Source organism: Sebastes umbrosus, chromosome 19 (genome assembly GCF_015220745.1).
Source record: "Sebastes umbrosus isolate fSebUmb1 chromosome 19, fSebUmb1.pri, whole genome shotgun sequence".
Taxonomy (NCBI): Eukaryota; Metazoa; Chordata; class Actinopteri; order Perciformes; family Sebastidae; genus Sebastes; species Sebastes umbrosus.
In genome coordinates, this window is record NC_051287.1 from 1,525,011 (window position 1) to 1,544,413 (window position 19,403).

Below are 19,403 nucleotides of genomic sequence, written 5' to 3' on the forward strand. Positions count from 1 at the left end.
ACATGTTTCATTTGTGATTTATATGTAAATGGTCTTAGATTTACGGTGTATGACTATTCTAACAATAAATATATGTTAAAAAAAATATATTTCTTGTAATATTACAGTAGTAAAGGCTAATTATATAAAGATAATTACTGTTTTTGTTTTTTTTACAGTTTATTTATGTTAATTAACGGACAGGATTTTTCCGTTTTTTAACAGACATTTTCTGGCGCCCCTGCTGCTGGAAAAATTATGTTATTTTACACTTTTTTTTTTTTACAGTGTGGTCACATGACCGGAGCACAGCCAATAGGAACGCTCTCTCAATGAAATGACCTGTGATTGGTCAAAGTCTCCCGTCACGGGCTAGATGTTCTAAAGTCTGAAAACAGAGCCATGAGGAGGAGCAGAAGTCTAGTTATCTCTCAGAACACTTGAATTACAATATGCTGAAAGGTTATTATGGGATGTCTGCCCAATGATGCCAAAATATTCTGCCTACTGCAGCTTTAAAGTACATTTTTTCAAGATTTTTCCTTGTAATGGAGTATTTTAATTAGGCATTAACGCAAATTAGTTTTAATGTCACAAATTTCTTTAACACATTAACGCAATTTTTAGCTGGAGTGAAGATACTGACATCATATGAAACTAGAAAACCTCCGTCGGTACCAACCATGTCATTCTAGCTTGTCGCAAAGGAGGTTAAATAACGCTCCAAACTTACACCAAACGGGTCTATTGTTGGTCTCAGAGGGTTAAAATGATGCAAATGGTTTGTGTGTATAAACATGTGTTTCTAGGGTTCCCTTCCTCCTCTTCCTCCTCCTCCTCCTCCTCCTCCTCAGCTGGAGCTGTCAATCAAACCGGACAGCTGATGCGGTGCAGATCTGCACATGAACAGCCGGCGTCCTCTATCACCCCCCCCTCCCCGTTTACATTCATACATATCCAGAAAACAAACCTTAAAGGTTGATGATGATGTTTTACAAACTAGTTCAGTTCTGGATTGAATGAATCGAGTCATTTGGTGTGAGACAGTTCACCAAACAGGGTCGTGTCCCCGTCCCCCGTCCCCCGTCCTCCCACCCCGTCCTCTGCCTGCATGGTATTTATAGCGGCGTCGTCTGTTGCTTATCACCGTGTGGGATTGGCTGCAGACCCCCCAACTCTATTTCTGACTGCGTCCCAGTGTGTCCTGCAGTGTGTCCTGCAGTGTGTCAGTGTGTGTCCGTGGTGGTGTTTGTGTGACAGCGGGACTCTCAGGATTTGTCGTTAACCATCTTGGATCTTTTAGCCGACTTTCCGAAGGTATGCCGCTGTGTGTTCAGTGTGTCGGTTACCGTCCGGCGTCCACAGACGATTAGACGTAATGAGCTTTTTATTTGTAGAGCTGAGAGAGACGGAGGCCTGCTGACGGGGGGGCCTTGTGTGACACTAGAAGCCGGAGTGAGATCTGTGATCTGACTTCAGACTCCAGTCGCTGGAACGCTGCTTTTAATGGTTTTTTATTGTTTCTGTCTCTGGTGGCTCATTAGGAGGACGTTTCTAGAGACTCCTCATGGAGTCATAAATGTGTCCGTTCATGTGTAGGGTCTAAAAACAAGCTCAGTCAGGAGCTGTTGAGGAAGACGTCATCTGAATCATAGAAAGAGAGAGTGTTTGTGCTGCTGTTGTCCTGATTGGCACGGTGCCTCGTGCTGTGGAAACTAGCGGTGGAGTTGTTTACAGGGATCAACACAACCTGTCTCCTATATGTGATCTATAGCCGATATGTGGGACGACGGTTTGTGTGACCCAGATTCTTAAATGCAGTTTAAAACCAGACTTGAGGTTTGGAGTGAGGAACACCGAAATGAGACGGATACTAAGTTCTGATGCACTAATCTGTCTTCAGTTTTCTGACTTTTTCTCTTAAATATTTGATAATTTTAATTCTCTGAGACTCAAATGATTATTTAAATGAAACCATGTGAAGTTTAGAAGTGAAAAGTTTCTTTGGTGGAACTGATGACGACTCAGAGACGGAGATGGAGGACGGAACCAAATGTGTAAAAAAAAATTAAATGTATAAAGAAAAGAATAAATAAGTTTGGGGGAAAAAATAAGGGGTGAAATTCAAATGGAAAATTGTGCATAAAATAAATAAATAATGCATAAATACATACATTTAAAAATAAATATAAAGGAAATAAAAAAGATATAAAAAAATAAATGAATACATAAAAAATAAATGCAAAAATAAATTCAAATAAAAATAAATAAAAGGGTACACAGAAGAGTAAATAGATAAGGGAATTAATACAAATATAAATAAATAAAGAAGCAAATTAAAACAGAAACATCAATTTACATATATGTCACATTTTATAAATTAATTAATGGCTACATTTAGGACGGAACGAAATGTGTAAAAATGTATAAAGTAAAGATTCAAGATGTTTATTGTCACGCCGGTTATACAAGTACAATCGTGTGAAATGCTTTTTGCTGTGAAGCGCCATTAAAAATAATAAGTTATATTACGATTATAAAAGGAAATACTAAAGAAGTTTGGGGAAATAAATAAGGGGTGAAATGCAAACGGAAAATCGTGCAGAAATACATAAATAAATACATACTTTTAAAAAGAAATATAAAGTAAATAAAAAAGAAATATAAATGAATAAATAAAAAATAAATGCAAAAAAAAATACAATTAGAAATAAATAAAAGGGAAAATTAAACAGAAGCGTAAATAAATAAGGGAATTATTACAAAGATAAATAAATTTTTTTTAAAATTAAAACTAAAATATCAATTTATGTCAAATTTTATCAATTAAATAATGGCTACATTTATTTTTAATATTATTTGTTCTACATTTAATGACATATTTATTTATTTATTTATTTATTTATTTATCGTGTCATTTATTTATTTATTTATTATTTTGGCAGGTTCCGTCCTCCATAAGAGACATCCTAAAGACCCAAAGTGTTTCCATCCTTTACTGGATGTGTAGTGTTTACCACGTTGGATTTAACATGTGAGGGTGCAGGTCGTATCCACGCTGACCCTCCAACGGTTTATACTCTCTGAGGTTTGTTTTGGTTGACGGATACGGAACAGATATGACGTCAAGTTACTCAGACTACCACAATAAAAGCGGTAACTTCCTTCTACCTCCAGATAGACTCAGATGAAGCAGATATATCGATTCTGGCATTAAAACATTAGTATAATTGTATTATTTATTAATCACTTATTTTATTTTTGTTTAATTTGTAGAATTTTATTATATTTTATTTTTATTTTATTAATCACCGATTTTATAGTATTTAATTTGTATAATTTTATTATTATTTTAATAATCACTTATTTTATTGTATGTAATTTGTATAATTTTATTATATTTTATTTTTATTTTATTAATCACCGATTTTTTTGTATGTAATTTGTATAATTTTATTTTTGGGGGTATTTATTTATAATTTCTAAACTGAAAAATAAAAGCGGCAACTTCCTTCTACCTCCATATAGACTCAAAGGAAGCAAATATATCGATTCTGGCATTAAAATATCTATTTCAAAATCGTTAATAAATCGTGATACATAGGTGAATCGATATTCCCTCCCACCCCTAAGTGTTTTAAAGATCTTCATTTTGTCAGGACTGTGGCTTCTAAAAGCAGGTTGTAAAAGCTGATAAAAGTGTGATTGATGGCATCAAAATGAAAAACAAAGAAGGTGTGAAGTGTCTCTAGGATGAGGAGACGGTTTCTTAAAGAATAATGACGCCTCGGTGGACACAAAGTGGCTGTGAAACATCTCCGTGATGGAAGAATGTGTTTGTGTGATAACGTCTGATTTAATCTGAAGGGAGGGAGGTTTGTTTCTTTTGACACTTTTCATCTTCCTCACAGCGGCTGAAGCTTTCAACTGTCTCTCCCCTCTTTGTCAGGTTGTTTGTCTTTCTCTGCGCACACACACACACCGCCACCACCACCGCCACTCTGACATCACATCTGGTCGTGACCCCCGCCCCCCCCACCCATCACCCCTGAACCCGCCTCCCACCTCCTCTCTCTGTTGAAGCCATGGCGCTGTCTTCACGCTTAAAACTGTGGGAGCAGAAGGGAGGTGCAGAGTTACTGCATGGCGCGTTAATTGAACATCTAATATATAATTGACTGCATGTGTGTGTGTGTGTGTGTGTGTGTGTTGTGCATTGATTGCATGGTGAGTGGACCCTCCGTTCTAACCCTGAATCACCATCACGGCTCGTCACTGTGAAGCCGGCCTGCTGCTGTGATGGCTGTGTTAGTCATCCTGCATGTTTAGTGTTTAGTGACTTTGAGCTTTTTAAAGCTGCATGCTGTCACCGACATCTGTGGCAGGAAGCTGACAGGAGGAGCTGATATCTGATATTTAATGTCCAATACTTTGGTACAGTCAATGAGAAAAGTAAATTTTTACAAGGACGAATACGAGGTACGACTTTCAGGGAAATATTGTGCTTTTACTGCGTTACACTCAGGGATGGAAGAAGTACTCAAATCCTTTACTACAATACAACAATGTAGAAATACTCCCAATACAAGGGCATTCAAAGTAATAAAATGTAAGCAAACTGTACTTAAACTATCAAAATAACGTAGACAATGCTTTAAGAAGTATTTAGATCCTTTACAGAAGTACAAGAACCAGTACAACAATGTCAAAAATACAAGTCCTGCATTCAAACTCCACTTACGTACAAAAGTATCATCAGTAAAAGTACTCATTGTGCAGTAAAATGTACTTGAAGTACTTAAAGTAAAAGTACTCATTGTGCAGTAAATGTACTTAAAGTATCAGTAGTAAAAGTACTCATTGGTCAGTAACTGATGTTTGATTCTATGTGACATTATTAGATAGTTAAATAGTGAAGCAGTTGTTTAGTCCAGTGGTTCCCAACCTAGGGGTCAGGCCCCTCTAAAGGGTCACCAGATCAATCTGAGGGGTCCTGAGATGATTCATCTGGACAGGAAGGGGTTAAAAAAGCTGTAATCTGAAAAGTAACTAAAGATAAATGTAGTGGAGTAGAAGTATAAAGTATCATAAAATGTAAATCCTCCAGTAAAGTACGAGTAGCTTTGATGTTCCGTTCCACCTCTGTTATTATGATGAGATTATATTCTATAGTAATTATTACTCCTGTGGTTCGTCCCGTCGTCGGACCTGACTCCGTCCTGACTCCGTCCTGCAGCCTGTCAGATGTGAATGTGAAACAGCTGTCCTGACCTTTCTGATATTCCCTCATGTGTCAGCAGGTGATACCTATTAATTAAATGTCAGGCCTCTGGACTCGTCTCTGTTTGACACTTCTGGGTCCCTCGTGATGCTCGTCACGGCCGCCGACTCATATTTACCCACCGAGCTGGAAAACTTTATATTAAATTATGACTTATACACGACTGAAAGGTTCAGGAGATTACAGCTGAAGACGAGTGGATCTGACTGTAGAAGATGGTGATCACTGATAGTGTCTGAGGTGACCACGGGTCTCATTTAGAAAACTGTGCGTAGGATCCACAACTTAATGTTTGCGTACGCCCAAAAAAAACAACAGATTTATAAAACAGTGCATACGCCTGCCGATGGACAATATCCTTTTATAAATCACAAAATAAAGAAGGGCGCCCACCAGCTTTTTTTATTTATTTATTTATTTATTTATTTATTTATTTATTTATTTATTTATTTGTTTATTTATTTATTTTATTTTATTTATTTTATTTATTTTATTTATCTTATTTATTTTATTTATTTTATTTATTTGTTTGAATGAATGACATGCTTCTCTTTATGTATTTTTTCACGTGCAAACAGTTCAAATTCTGAACAACAAGTTGTGGACGAACCTTTAATGTGATGTGCATGTGAGCAAAGAGAAAAAGCTGCATGTGTACTTTCAGTGATTCTGTTAGATACTCATCTCAGCATGCAGTATAATGTACTCTATTTATCCACATCACACAATGACTGTGTGTCTCTTTCTACCTGCTCTGTTTGACCATCAAATCAAACCGTACAGATAAAGGAGGAGAAGACGCCGGTGGCCGCCGCCGAACCTCCTCCACCTCTGTCAGCTCTGCCGGGCGGCTTCCTCAAACAGCTGGTCAGAGACTCGGAGAAGGAGACCAAACAGAAAGAGCCCGAGGCCAAAGACGAGAAACAGGTGAGCAGGTTTCACAGTTCAACGTGTTGGGATGAGAAGGTTGATGCCTCTCTCATGTCTGCTGAATAGAACCACCAGCACCTCTAAAGCTCACTAAGTAACACTTAATTATATCTATTACATCAGGTATGAGGTGGCCTTTCTGTTCTTCTTTACTTCAACAGATTTAAAAGTGTTAAATAGTGTTAAAGGGACCGTTTGTAACTTTCAGAAATGCTTGTTAACAGCTTCACCTGTGTCCGTTAAGTCAACTAAAGTCAGCGTCCTGTTGCTCGCGCTTGCTCGCTCTAAATATACCTGAAGGAGCATCGCTCAACACAGTGAGGAGACACACGTCAGCTAAAAGCACAATATCACTCTATATTTCAGCTGCTTGGCAGTAATGTTAGCTGACCAGACCAAGGTCTCTCCATGAATCAATGCTGATCCTAGTGTTGGCTTTTCCTGCCTCAGCCTCCCGACCGCGGCCGGAGGGAACGGGGGAGACGCCGGAGTTTTGGTCGGAGACGATAACGTTTCTCTCTGCGGAGCCCCGTCACTTCACAAGACACGGGAAACCTCTGTTGGTCTGGAGGAGCTGCAGCAGTTATTTCTGCACAAACGTCCACTGAACATTCACTAGATATTCTCAGAGCTAAACTAACTCTTCTGCAGTGTGGAGTGAGCAGCATGCACGGGAGAGGTGGAGCTGTGTGAGTGAAGGCGAGCAGGCAGAGGAGCTGAGACTCCGGCCACAGGCGAGCAGGCATGGGATCCTGACCCGGTAGATTTATACGCTTAAAAAGTTACAAACAGTCCCTTTAACTAACGTTTTTAATGTTTACATTAAGTTCACACACTTTGCTGATGTTAAAATGCTAACGTTAGTTACAGATGTGTGGGGCGTTTACTGACGTATTTTATATGGCAGAACTAAACATTAAAATCTCTTCAACATGTGTTAACCACAGACTTTATTTCAGACATCTAACTAGAAACCATTGACTTCCAGACGAGGGAACATTTCTGGGTTTTCGGACTCCTTCCTGTAGCACGCTACGGTCTATATACTGTATATTTGTGACATCACAAATGGACAGAAATCCTGACGGCTTGTTTCAAAGGCAGAGTTTGTGAATACGGGCTGTGTGTATTTCTCTGTGGATTAATACGACAGCAAAAAAAGGTTATAAAACATCCCAAAAACGTTCTGAAACTTCCTCTGCAGCATGCATGATGTGCACAACTCATTAACGGGAAACTGTTTTGTTTAGTGAAATAGATTAGATTTCCATGATCCCCAAATGTTTACAAGACACTTGGATAATGCTGCAAAACGCTTTCAGAAAGACGTTTTATAACCTTTTGCTGTATTTTGTTCGGCCTCCGTCGAAGTCTGTTGCACTTAAATGCTTTCATTTTTCGTGCGCTCTGCTCTCCTTAACACCGTTTGATAGAAAACGTTCTGTGGGACCATAGAGAGCCTCGGGAGGTGAATACTATGTACAGTTTATATTGTTTTTGGGTGAACTACTCCTTTAAGGTGAGGGGAAACACAGATTGATGGGCTTCATATTGACCGTACAGACGTCAGAGTGGTGTCAATCTTCTCGTATAACTCTCGGTAAGAAAACAAATAAATGTATTTCCTCAAATGTTGACTTTAAAATTACTTTTTTTTTTCTCTCCTGCAGCCGAGCAAACTGAGCGACAACCTGGTGCAACAGTTCCTCCTCCCGGACCAGACTCCTCCGATCCTGGAGGCGGAGATGGCTCTCCGGGCCGAGCAGCTCATCCAGAACAGCCGGTCCTCGTCCTCGTCTCAGAGGCAAATCTTCTCTCCTGAACCCGGCAACAAGCAGGAAACCAAACAGGAAGTAACGCCGGTACCACTGAAGCAGCAGCAGCAGCAACAACCGGACATGAGGTCGTTGGAGAGGAGCAAGAAGAAGAAGGTGCAAGAGGAGGAGAGGATAGAGGAGGTGCAGCAGGTGGAGAGGAAGGAGGAGGGGATGGAGGAGAGGATGGAGCCGGAGGGAAGGCAGGCAGACACCACGGTAACGGAGAGGAGAGAGGTACGCCTGCATCATTACACACTTTATCACTCAGTCATTAATAACATGTTCATTTAGACACTTTAAAGCATCATTTAAAGGAGCAGTGTGTATAATTATACTTTATACCATCAACATTATTACCAACAACACCGCATAGACCGTCCTCTATATTCATATTTCACAGGTTTCCTCTATTGTTCCCTCGTTTCTCCTTCAGGTGAGAGATGTTTGGTATGAAGCTGGAACGGTGTGGTTCGTCCACAAGGATGGTTTCACCCTCGGTGAGTCATTAAAACAACCACACACACATTTAAAGACCTTTAAAATCCATCTCAAATGAACATAAAGCACTGATTACTGCTGAGGTATTCTCACCATGTTGGTTAAACTAACAACTGTATGTCAACGTATTGCCGGTCTGATGTATAAAAACAGAAATTCATTTCCATATTAATTGATTTAAAGAAAGGAGATCCGTGCTCGGAGACAGTGTCTCTCATTTAGGACATAATGTGTGTGGATTAGCGGCGTCCTCTGCTAATCCACTCTCAATCTGTAGTAATCTGTCAGCCTGTGATATTACCTTCATCTCATGTTACAGTATCAGAGTCAATATGCTGATCCACATCCATCTGCTCCGTTCATCCTCACATCCATCCAGCTACTCACTGCTCGGATAATCCCATTACACATTCACCTCTGACCTCTGACCTCTGACCCCTGACCGTTACCATGCAGGGATCAGAGAATTACACAGGAAAAGATGAGAGCACACAGCCAGACGAGTACTTACATTTACATGATACTTTATACTTCTACTCCACTACTAGAGGGAAATATTACTGCACAACGAGTACTCTTACTACTGATACTTTAAGTACATTTTACTGATAATCCTTCTGTATGTTTACCTAATTAGGATTATGAATGCATTACTTTAACTTGCAGCGGAGTATTTTTACAGTGTTGTATTAGTACTTTTACCTCAGTAAATGACCTGATTCTCGTTTCAGCCACTCAGCTGAAGCCAGACGAAGGCACACCTGAACTCCCAGAAGGCCGAGTGAGGGTCCGCCTGCAAACAGACAGGTCGCTGCACGATGTCACAGAGCACGAGATAGAGAAGGTAGCTCCGGTCTTTCCCTTCTGAGTGTCTTCCTGTCTGTCTGTTAACACTTTAACGGACTGACAGCGTCTCTCCTCCACAGTGTAACCCCTCAGAGCTGGACCTGTGTGAGGATCTGAGCGACCTCCAGAGCGTCAACGAATGTGGAGTTCTGCACAATCTGACCAGCCGAGCTAAAGCCAACATGCCGCTCACGCACGCCGGACCCAACCTGGTGAACTTCTGGCCTCCGTTACAGGCTCACAGCAAGGTGAGGTCACAGACATGGTGGATCAATCACTCACACATCACACCGGCTTTTCTAGAAATGATCGTCCGTATGTTGAAACAAGACAAGTCATCATCTTCTTCTTCTTCTTCTTCTTCTTCTTCTTCTTCTTCAGACTCCAAAGTCTCGGCGAGGGGACTCGGCGTGGGACGCTCCCCCTGCTCTGTCTGCTCTGGTCAAACGGGTGTACGTGTCCATGGTGGGGACCAGGAGAGACCACAGCGTGTGCGCGGTGGGACGCAGCGGGACGGGCAAGACCACCGCATGCCAGGCCTTCACCATGGGTCTCCTCAAACTGGCCGGCACAACCGGGGAGAAGATCAGCGGTGAGTCCGGCAGCTGGAGACGGACCACAGGACGATTATGAGTCCATGAGGTCCCCCCGGACAAACAGTACAAAAGGCCCCGCCGGCTTTCAACACTTTGTGGTGGTTCTGCCTCTTTGGGTCATTTTGTGTGTCTTTGTAGTCATTTTCTGTCTCTTTGTAGTTGCTTTGCGTCTCTTTTGTAGTTGTTTTGTGTCTCTTTGTAGTCGTTTGGTGTCTCTTTATAGTCGTTTTGTGTCTCCTTGTAGTCAATTTGTGTCTTTTTGCAGTTGCTTTGCATGTCTTTGTGGTCACTTTGTGTCTCTTTGTAGTCGTTTTGTGTCTCTTTGTAGTCGTTTTGTGTCTCTTTGTAGTCGTTTTGTGTCTCTTTGTAGTCGTTTTGTGTCTCTTTTTGGTCATTTCATTTAAGTAACATTTTGTATATAAAGGCCAGGGGGGCCCCTGATACTTTGGGCCCCTGGGCCGGTGCTCAGCAGATCCATTCAGTCCTCCGTTCATGGAAGGATGATGTTTTATATCCGTACTTTGCTTCTTTTCCCCGTCACCAGTGGAGCGCGTTCAGGCCATGTTCACCATCCTGAGGTCTTTTGGCTGCGTGAGCTCGCCGCACAGCGACGCCTCGTCTCGATTCGCCATGGTCTTCTCTCTGGACTTCAACCATGCTGGACAGACGGCTGCTGGACACCTACAGGTACGCAACACACACACACACACACACACACACACACACACACATATTTAACAGAGTCAAACATTTAAACATTGAACACTAACGTCTTCTTCTGTTCGTCTCCGTCAGACGATGATGTTGGACAAATGGAAAGTGTGTCAGAGAACTCCAGGAGAGAGTAACTTCCTGGTCTTCTCTCAGATGCTGGCAGGAGTCAGCACAGAGATGAGGTAACTAACTAGATCTACGCACTAGTGTAGTTTTACATTGTTGTATTGGTACTTTTACTTTAGTAAAGGATCTGAATACTTCTTCCTCCTCTGGTAATCTCAGTCATATACAGTATATATGTTACAGATTTGTGTTTGTGGTGTTTTGACTAAACTTATCAATGTGTACTACTTCCTCACAGTTCTCCATGTTCTTAATATGTTCTTCATTAGGACAGACCTGCAGCTTCACCAACTTCCTGAGTCCAACTCTTTTGGGATTGTTCATCCCACCAAGGTACGTACTGTACTGCAGCAGAGTCGCCTTATGCCGGGATTAGACTACAGGATATGTTTGACGGTTACGATGGTCACTATGTCAGATTAGTCCATTTCTAATTCAACAACATCAGGACGACAGGAGGACAATCTCAACGCTGAGAGGCTTTCACGACACAGCGTCACGCAAATTTCTTGCTCGAGTTGAAATATTCAACTCCCGTGTGTTAACGTTAACGTCATCCACGCCATCCATCACGTCTATTCACCTCTTTGCATTGACTTTGTAGTTAATCACGCTGCACGAAAAGTTCCCCTTGCTCTTGGTCTGAATGCATCATTAGACTCACCTTAAACTATCACAGGTGTAAATGACATTAATGAAGTATTTGTATTAAGTAAGTATTTTGCAATTCTTATTATTTTACACATCCTGCAGCAATGAGGAGCCAAAACAATGAGCCAGTTTCAACACATCACAAGGGTTAAAGGGGCACTCTGAAAATTTAAAAAATAACCCCGATGATTCTTTTAATCTGCCTCAAATAAATCTAAAACCTTTATAGAGTGCAGCACTAAAGATTGCCCCCATATAAAACACATTATCATGACTCGTTTAGGACTCAAAACCAAAAGTTTAGAACTTCTAATTTACAAAACAAAGACGTGATGATGTCACCTCTGCTGATGGGAAATACACTCCAGTTGAGATTCTTCACAGCGAGAGCTACATTAAAAACACATTTTTATATCAGCGTGAGGTTCAGAAACATTTCTGTGTTTACGGCGTTGCTGCGGCCGCGGTGCTCATGTGGAGGGTGAAGCACCGGGGGAGTAAAAATAGAAAGATTTGAGCCAAAAGAGGTTTTGTGAAGAGGTGAAATCATGATGTGAGGAGAGAGAGAGAGATGCTGAAGAGAGAGTCAGAGGCTGTGATGGGAGATGAGATGTGACTCAGCTGTTCTTCCACCTTATTAAGTGGCTGACCATCCCTGTCTGTCTGTCTGTCTGTCTGTCTGTCTGTCTGTCGTTAGGTTGAGGAGAAGCAGCGTGCGTCCGTCGCCTTCACCAAGCTGCTGACTGCCATGGAAACGCTGAGCTTCTCAGCCGGCGAGCAGAAGGCGATATGGCATGTTCTGGCTGGTATTTACCATCTGGGAGCTGCCGGGGCCTGTAAAGGTAACACTGATTCATCATCATCATCATCATCATCACTCACACACATTTGTCTTTCTGTACTTGTGATAACATCTATAACCTAATGGTCTCACAGTACAGAAGTGTTCTCACTACGATGGTTTAAATTTGGTCCTCACAAAGACAGCGATACAAAACCTGCACCAAGTTTTAGTTGATTGCTTTTCCTCATGAAAATGAATGAGAGTAAATGAATAAATAAATAAATGACTCGATAAATAAATGAATGTCATTAAATGTAGCACAGATAATATTAAAAATGAATGTAGCCATTAATTAATTTATATTTCTGTTTAAAATTGCTTCCTTAATTAATTCCCTTATTTATTTACTCTTCCATTTAATTCTTTCTTTTATTTATTCATGTATTTATTTTTGTTAATTTTTAAATGTATTTACCTATTCATTAATTTTTGCTTTTATTTTTTATTTATTTATTTATTTTTGCACTTATTTTTTATTTATTTAATATTTGTTTTTAAATGTATTTATTTATTTATGCACAACTTATCCTTAGCATTTCTCCCCTTATTTATTTCCCCAAACTTATTTATTTATGTATGCTTTTCTTTATTCATGTATTTATTTTTGTTAATTTTAAAATATATTTATTTATTGTAGCATTTATTTTTAATGTATTCATTTTTTTACTTTTATTTTTAATTTATTTATTTTTGCACTTATTTTTTATTTATTTGATATTTTTTTAAAATGTATTTATTTATGCACAACTTTTCCTTAGCATTTCTCCCCTTATTTATTTCCCCAAACTTATTTATTTATGTATGCTTTTCTTTATTCATGTATTTATTTTTGTTAATTTTAAAATATATTTATTTATTTTAGCATTTATTTTTTAATTATTGTTTTTTTTTTAACTTTTATTTTGTATTTATTTATTTATTTTTGCACTTATTTTTTATTTATTTTATATTTGTTTTTGAATTTATTTATTTATTTATTTATGCACAATTTTTACATTTACATTTGCATTTCTCCCCATATTTATTTCCCCAATCTTATTTATTTCTGAATGCTTTTCTTTATACATTTCTTTACACATTTCGTTCCATCCCTAGTCTCTGAATCGTCATCAGTTCCACCAAAGAATCTTTTCTCCTCTAAACTTCTCACATGGTTTCATTTAAATAACTGTTTGAGGCTCCAACAGATCAAATGTTCTAATATTTTACAAAAATATAAAGATTAGAGAAAAGGTCAGAAAACTGAAAACAGATTAGTGCATCAGATCTTAGTTTCTTCTTCTCTCCTATTAATCATCTCATCATCTCCACTGGACTAAACTATCTAACAGTATATAAAGTAGTTAAAGTGGCTCCACCTGGAGCAGCTCCAGCAGGAACACACTGTGGTACTTCAGAGTACTCCTTCCTCCACTGTTCCTCAGTATGTTCTCTCTCTTCCTGTCTCCAGCGAGCAGGAGACAGTTTGTGAACTTCGAGAGCGCTCAGGTGGCCAGCAGTGTCCTTGGCTGTGAGGGAGAAGATCTGCACACCGCCGTCTTCAAACATCACCTCCGCCAGCTGCTGCAGAGAGCCACCGGGGGAACCAGAGAGAGGAGCACTGCTGCAGAGTCAGAGGACGGTGAGACACACACTGAGACACACACTGAAGACACACTGAGACACACTGAGACACACACTGAGACACACACTGAAGACACACTGAGACACACACTGAGACACACACTGAGACACACACTGAAGACACACTGAGACACACTGAGACACACACTGAGACACACACTGAAGACACACTGAGACACACACTGAGACACACACTGAACACACACTGAACACACACTGAACACACACTGAATAAACAAACCAACATGTGTTCATTGTGGTGTGTGCAGGTCCCAGACTGACAGCTGCTCAGTGTGTTGACGGGATGGCTGCTGGACTCTATGAAGAACTCTTCACCTCCATAGTCTCACTTATCAACAGGTATGGATGCATCTCAGACTACGTCCACACTGAGACAGCTCATTTTAAACACCTAGCACATTTAAAAACAACTACAGTTGACCAAAGTGCAGAACAGGTACAAAATACAAATGAACACAAAGCAAACCACAATAAGAACAGAGGAAAGACAATAAGCATAATGTGCACATAATACTAGTAAAAGAGTTGCAGCATAAAAGAAGATGAAGTCAAGCTCAACTCAATGAAACGCTAACGAGAAAAGGAGTGTCTTCAGCAGGTCTTAGATGATCGTGTAGTCTGAGCAGCTGCTCCAGAGATTAGTGGCTCGGTCGCTGCTGTTTTTCAGTCTAGTTCTGGGGACAGAACAGAAGCATCTAATTGGTCGACCTCAGTGCTCTAACTGGAGTATGAAGATGCAAGAGTTCTGCTAGATCAGGTGGTGCCATCCCATTTAAAACCTTCAAAACAAGAAATAAAATCTTGCTGTCATTTTCATATTTTTTCTGTTTCTGTTGTCAGACAATATAAAATATCTCATGCAGTAAATCAGTAACTCTTTCACTTCAGAGTTCAGACGCTGAAAAACCCACGTTACATTTCAGAGGCAAATATTTTTTACTGCACTACATTTATTTGACAACTTTAGTTCATATTCAGATTAATATTAATGAATAATAAATAAATTATGTAATATTATCGGTTAAAGGGACTGTTAATTTTTACAGGTATAAATCTACCGGGTCAGGATCCCATGCGCACTCGCGTGTGGCCGGAGTCTCTGCTCCTCTGCCTGCCTTCACTACACACCGCTCGCGTTCTCGCTGTCTCGCTCCACCTCTAGACGTGCATGCTGCTCACTCCACACTGCAGAAGAGTTAGTTTAGCTCTGAGAATATCTAGTGAATGTTCAGTGGACGTTTGTGCAGAAATAACTGCTGCAGCTCCTCCAGACCAACAAAGGTTTCCCGTGTCTTGTGAAGTGACGGGGCTCCGCAGAGAGAAACGTTATCGTCTCCGACCAAAACTCCGGCGTCTCCCCCGTTCCCTCCGGCCGCGGTCGGGAGGCTGAGGCAGGAAAAGCCAACACTAGGATCAGCATTGATTCATGGAGAGACCTTCATCTGGTCAGCTAACATTACTGCCAAGCAGCTGAAATATAGAGTGATATTGTGCTTTTAGCTGACGTGTGTCTCCTCACTGTGTTGAGCGATGCTCCTTCATGTCTATGTAGAGCGAGCACAAGCGCCAGCAACAGGACGCTGACTTTAGTTGACTTAACGGACACAGGTGAAGCTGTTAACAAGACATTTCTGAAAGTTACAAATAGTCCCTTTAAGTAAAAGATGTGAGTTTGTCTTCCACTGCTGGTCATTTTCTTGGTCTCGTGCTCCATCTCTGGCCACATTACCACCGACTGTCCGATATGTCACGTGGATCTTTGACGACATTAACTTGTTTTCCGTCCAGTAGCCGACTCATAGCAGCCACCTGTTGTTTTGTTCTGTCACTCGGTGATGTTGAGGGGGCGGCGTCACGTGAATAAAATGACATATCCTCCATACTGTGTACACGCATCAGATCCACATTCCTGTGTAACATACATACACGTGTGTGTGTGTGTGTTTTGTGAGCAGGGCTCTGAGCGGTCAGCAGCTGACGTTGGCCTCGGTGATGGTGGTGGATACGCCGGGCCTCAGGAACCCGAGACACTCGGCAGAGGAGCGAGCAGCCAGCTGGTCTGAACTGTGTCACAACTACCTGCAGGAGCGGCTGCTGCAGCACTACCACACACACACCTTCAGACACACTCTGGAGAGATACACACAGGTAACACACACCACTCACTGGCTCATTTATGCTTAAAATACATGTTTTTGTTATTTCATGTGTATCAGCTCTGCAGACGAGTTCAGAAACTGGGTAATAATGCAATAATGTCTCATATGTATTATTACAGGAGCACAACATACCTGGTCCCAAGAGACCTTTTGTTTCACCTTTAAAGTAGTTTAAAGTACAACATTTATGCAATCCAACGTGACTAACATCAATCAATACAGTCAGTAAAAGGCAGCACAAAGCAAACTGGAAACGTACCTTATCTTCCAAGACATGTCTTAATGTACTTGTAAATGTGGGCTACTTCCCCAGTGACAGTTTGTACTCCAAAAGTACAAAAGCTTTTCCTCTTTCTGACAGTGAACGGATTACAGAGCCCTCGAGGAGACTAAAAACTTTTTGTTCCAAGTTTCTGGTGCGCACAAGAAGCCAGACAGCTTCAAACCCTCAAGACAAGAGTTTTAAGGGTGAAAACACATTTCTTTATTCTGCTGCTGAACAATGCAGTCGTTTTCCTTCAAGCCCAAAACTCATCATGTCACACGGCATATTCAAAGTGAACTTGAAAATATGTTTTTTTGTGTCTGTGCAGACATTCAGACAGGATGTATGGAGGACGTAACCTGCCAAAATCAAAAATAAATAAATAAATATGTCATTAAATGTAGCAAAAATAATATTAATAATAAATGTAGCCATTAATTAATTGATCAAATGTTTTATTTATTTATGCATTTATTTATAAAAAAAGAAAGAATACATAAATAAATAAGTTTGGGGAAATAAATAAGGTGTGCAATGCAAAGGGAAAATCGTCCATAAATAAATAAATAAAAAAATAAAAAAATAAATAAAAAAAGGTGAAAGAAATATGTGCAAAAATAAATAATAAATAATAAATACACACATTTAAAAATAAATATAAAATAAGTTAAAAAAATAAATGCAAAAATAAATAAATTATAAATGCATCAATACATGAATATATAAAAAATAAATGCAAAAATATATAAATACATTTGAAAATATAAATAAACAGAAGAGTAAATAAATAAGGGAATTAATACAAAGATAAATAAATGAAGAAGCAAATTAGAAAAAATAAATATCAATTTATGTCACATTTAATCTATTCATTAATGGCATTAATTTTTTAATATTATTTTTGCTACATTTAATGACATATTTATTTATCAAGTCATTTATTTTTTTATTCATCAAATTAATTCAGTCAAACCTGGTGCGCCCCATAAATATTTCTTTAGCTTGTGTCCCCTTTGGGGTTCCATACTAGCAATAGTTACTTTAATTTTCCAAATCCTACAGTTGCGGATGAGAAAACTTCATTTATTTTGAGATATTTTATTTATTAGTTTCTTTATAATTTATATATACAGTATATATATAATACATCTCCACACGTGTTGTGTTGTGTGTTCCAGGAGAAGGTCCCTGTGAAGGTGGAGTGTCCAGAGAACAGTCCATCTGAGGTGGTGTCTGCTATCGACCAGCCGCCTCCGCAGGTACACAACTTCTACTTTATTACACCTCCAGTAAAACACACATAAACGTGAGGATGAGGAGTCATACGTAAAGGTCAGTAAACTCGTCATTAGGAGCTCAACCTGTGAAAACAGTTGTGTTATGTGTCTCTGGAGGAGCTTTCTAGTCTGACAGCCTGCATTACATTTTGCTGATGTGAGTCACCTTTAATTTATCAGCAGCAGCTTGTGGTGTTTGAAGGACGTAACCTGCCAAAATCAAAAATGAATAAATGACTCGATAAATAAATATATATGTCATTAAACGTAAGTTACTATGTATGTAAACTTCTTTATTTATTTATCTTTGTATTAATTCCCTTATTTATTTACTCTTCTGTTTAATTTTCCTTTTTATTTATTCATGCATTTATTTTTTTCAATTGATTTGTTTTTGCATTTATTTCTTTTATTTATTTATGCATTTACTGTTCATATATTTTTGCATTTATTTTTATTATTTTTTTATATTGATTTTTAAATGTATGTATTTATTTAAGTATTTATGTATTTATTTTTAATTTATTTCTGGACCATTTTCCCTTTGCATTTCACTCCTTATTTATTTCCCCAAAATGATTTATTTCTGTATTCTTTTCTTTATAAATATATATATAAAGGGGGGGGGGGGGATTAATACAAAAATAAATAAATAAATAAGCAAATTAAAACAGAAATATAAATTTTTGTCATATTTTAATAAATTAATTAATGGCTACATTTATTGACATATTTATTTCCCTTTTATTTATTTATGTATTTATTTTTATTAATTTTTAAAATGATTTATTTTGCATTTATATTTTATTTATTTATGCACTTTTTAAAAATGTTATATTTATTTACAACGAGGGACTGTTTCTTGCCCCGCAAAGCCAGAAATTGTCAAAGTTTTAGCACAATTTATGCTTGAAGAATAGCAAAAGCTCATTTTCCTCTTTTGTGGTAATTATATTTATTGTGCGTGTGTGTGTGTGTGTGTGTGTGTGTTTAAGGTCCGGGCGGCAGATGGAGACCCCAGAGGTCTGTTATGGGTTCTAGATGAGGAGATGGTGACACCAGCCTCCAGTGAGAACAGCGCCCTGGAGAGAGTCTGCCAGTATTACAGCAACACTGGTATAAACGGCCCTCCCAGTGTGTGTGTGTGTGTGTGTGAATGTGTGTGTTTGTGTGAATGTACAGTGTGTTAATTAAGTGTTCAAAATCTTGTGATATGTGTGTCCATGCAGTGCGTCAGTGCGAGCAGCCGCTGCAGTGTGAGGTGAACCACCTGATGGGCAGCGACCCGGTCCGCTACGACCTGACCGGATGGCTCGGTCTGATCCAGAACAACCCGTCAGCTCTGAACGCCATCGGTGTGCTCCAGAACTCCACCATGTGAGTCTGGTCAAAGGTCCAGGAGGCTGAACGCTGATACACAGGGAGGTCATGTCTCAGAACACATCTTATAGACTATATATATATATATATATATAGTCCATAACTGTGTACTCAGATGTGTGAATGTGTACAAGAATCTGTAAATGTGCAATCAGATTTGCAAATCTCAGTACACATTTACAAATCTCAGTACACATTTACAAATCTTAGTACACATTTACAAATCTTAGTACACATTTACAAATCTCAGTACACATTTAAAAATATTAGTACACATTTACAAATCTTAGTACACATTTACAAATCTTAGTACACATTTACAAATCTCAGTACACATTTAAAAATATTAGTACACATTTACAACTCTCAGTACACATTTACAAGTCTCAGTACACA

At 39.1% G+C, this 19,403-nt stretch overlaps 1 protein-coding gene across 6 annotated transcripts in view; it reads left to right on the plus strand.

The window, feature by feature from the left end:
* Window positions 1–1,149: 1,149 nt before the first annotated feature.
* LOC119478747 (unconventional myosin-XVIIIb-like) overlaps window positions 1,150–19,403 on the plus strand; it is a 45,305-nt gene continuing 27,051 nt past the window's right edge. For 4 of the 6 annotated variants that reach the window (XM_037753693.1, XM_037753692.1, XM_037753695.1 and 1 more), the window contains exons 1-18: window positions 1,150–1,296; window positions 3,929–4,103; window positions 6,044–6,187; window positions 7,861–8,241; window positions 8,441–8,504; window positions 9,237–9,349; window positions 9,432–9,599; window positions 9,733–9,943; window positions 10,492–10,634; window positions 10,743–10,843; window positions 11,057–11,120; window positions 12,136–12,280; window positions 13,733–13,903; window positions 14,175–14,265; window positions 15,882–16,074; window positions 17,529–17,609; window positions 18,623–18,743; window positions 18,857–19,004. In XM_037753693.1, coding sequence (XP_037609621.1) covers window positions 4,065–4,103; window positions 6,044–6,187; window positions 7,861–8,241; window positions 8,441–8,504; window positions 9,237–9,349; window positions 9,432–9,599; window positions 9,733–9,943; window positions 10,492–10,634; window positions 10,743–10,843; window positions 11,057–11,120; window positions 12,136–12,280; window positions 13,733–13,903; window positions 14,175–14,265; window positions 15,882–16,074; window positions 17,529–17,609; window positions 18,623–18,743; window positions 18,857–19,004 — 2,378 coding nt within the window. In that variant the 5' untranslated portion in view covers window positions 1,150–1,296; window positions 3,929–4,064. Of the gene's footprint in view, window positions 1,297–3,928; window positions 4,108–6,043; window positions 6,188–7,860; window positions 8,242–8,440; window positions 8,505–9,236; window positions 9,350–9,431; window positions 9,600–9,732; window positions 9,944–10,491; window positions 10,635–10,742; window positions 10,844–11,056; window positions 11,121–12,135; window positions 12,281–13,732; window positions 13,904–14,174; window positions 14,266–15,881; window positions 16,075–17,528; window positions 17,610–18,622; window positions 18,744–18,856; window positions 19,005–19,403 lie in introns of all 6 variants that reach the window. The other 2 variants (XM_037753696.1, XM_037753697.1) reach the window with 2 other exon arrangements.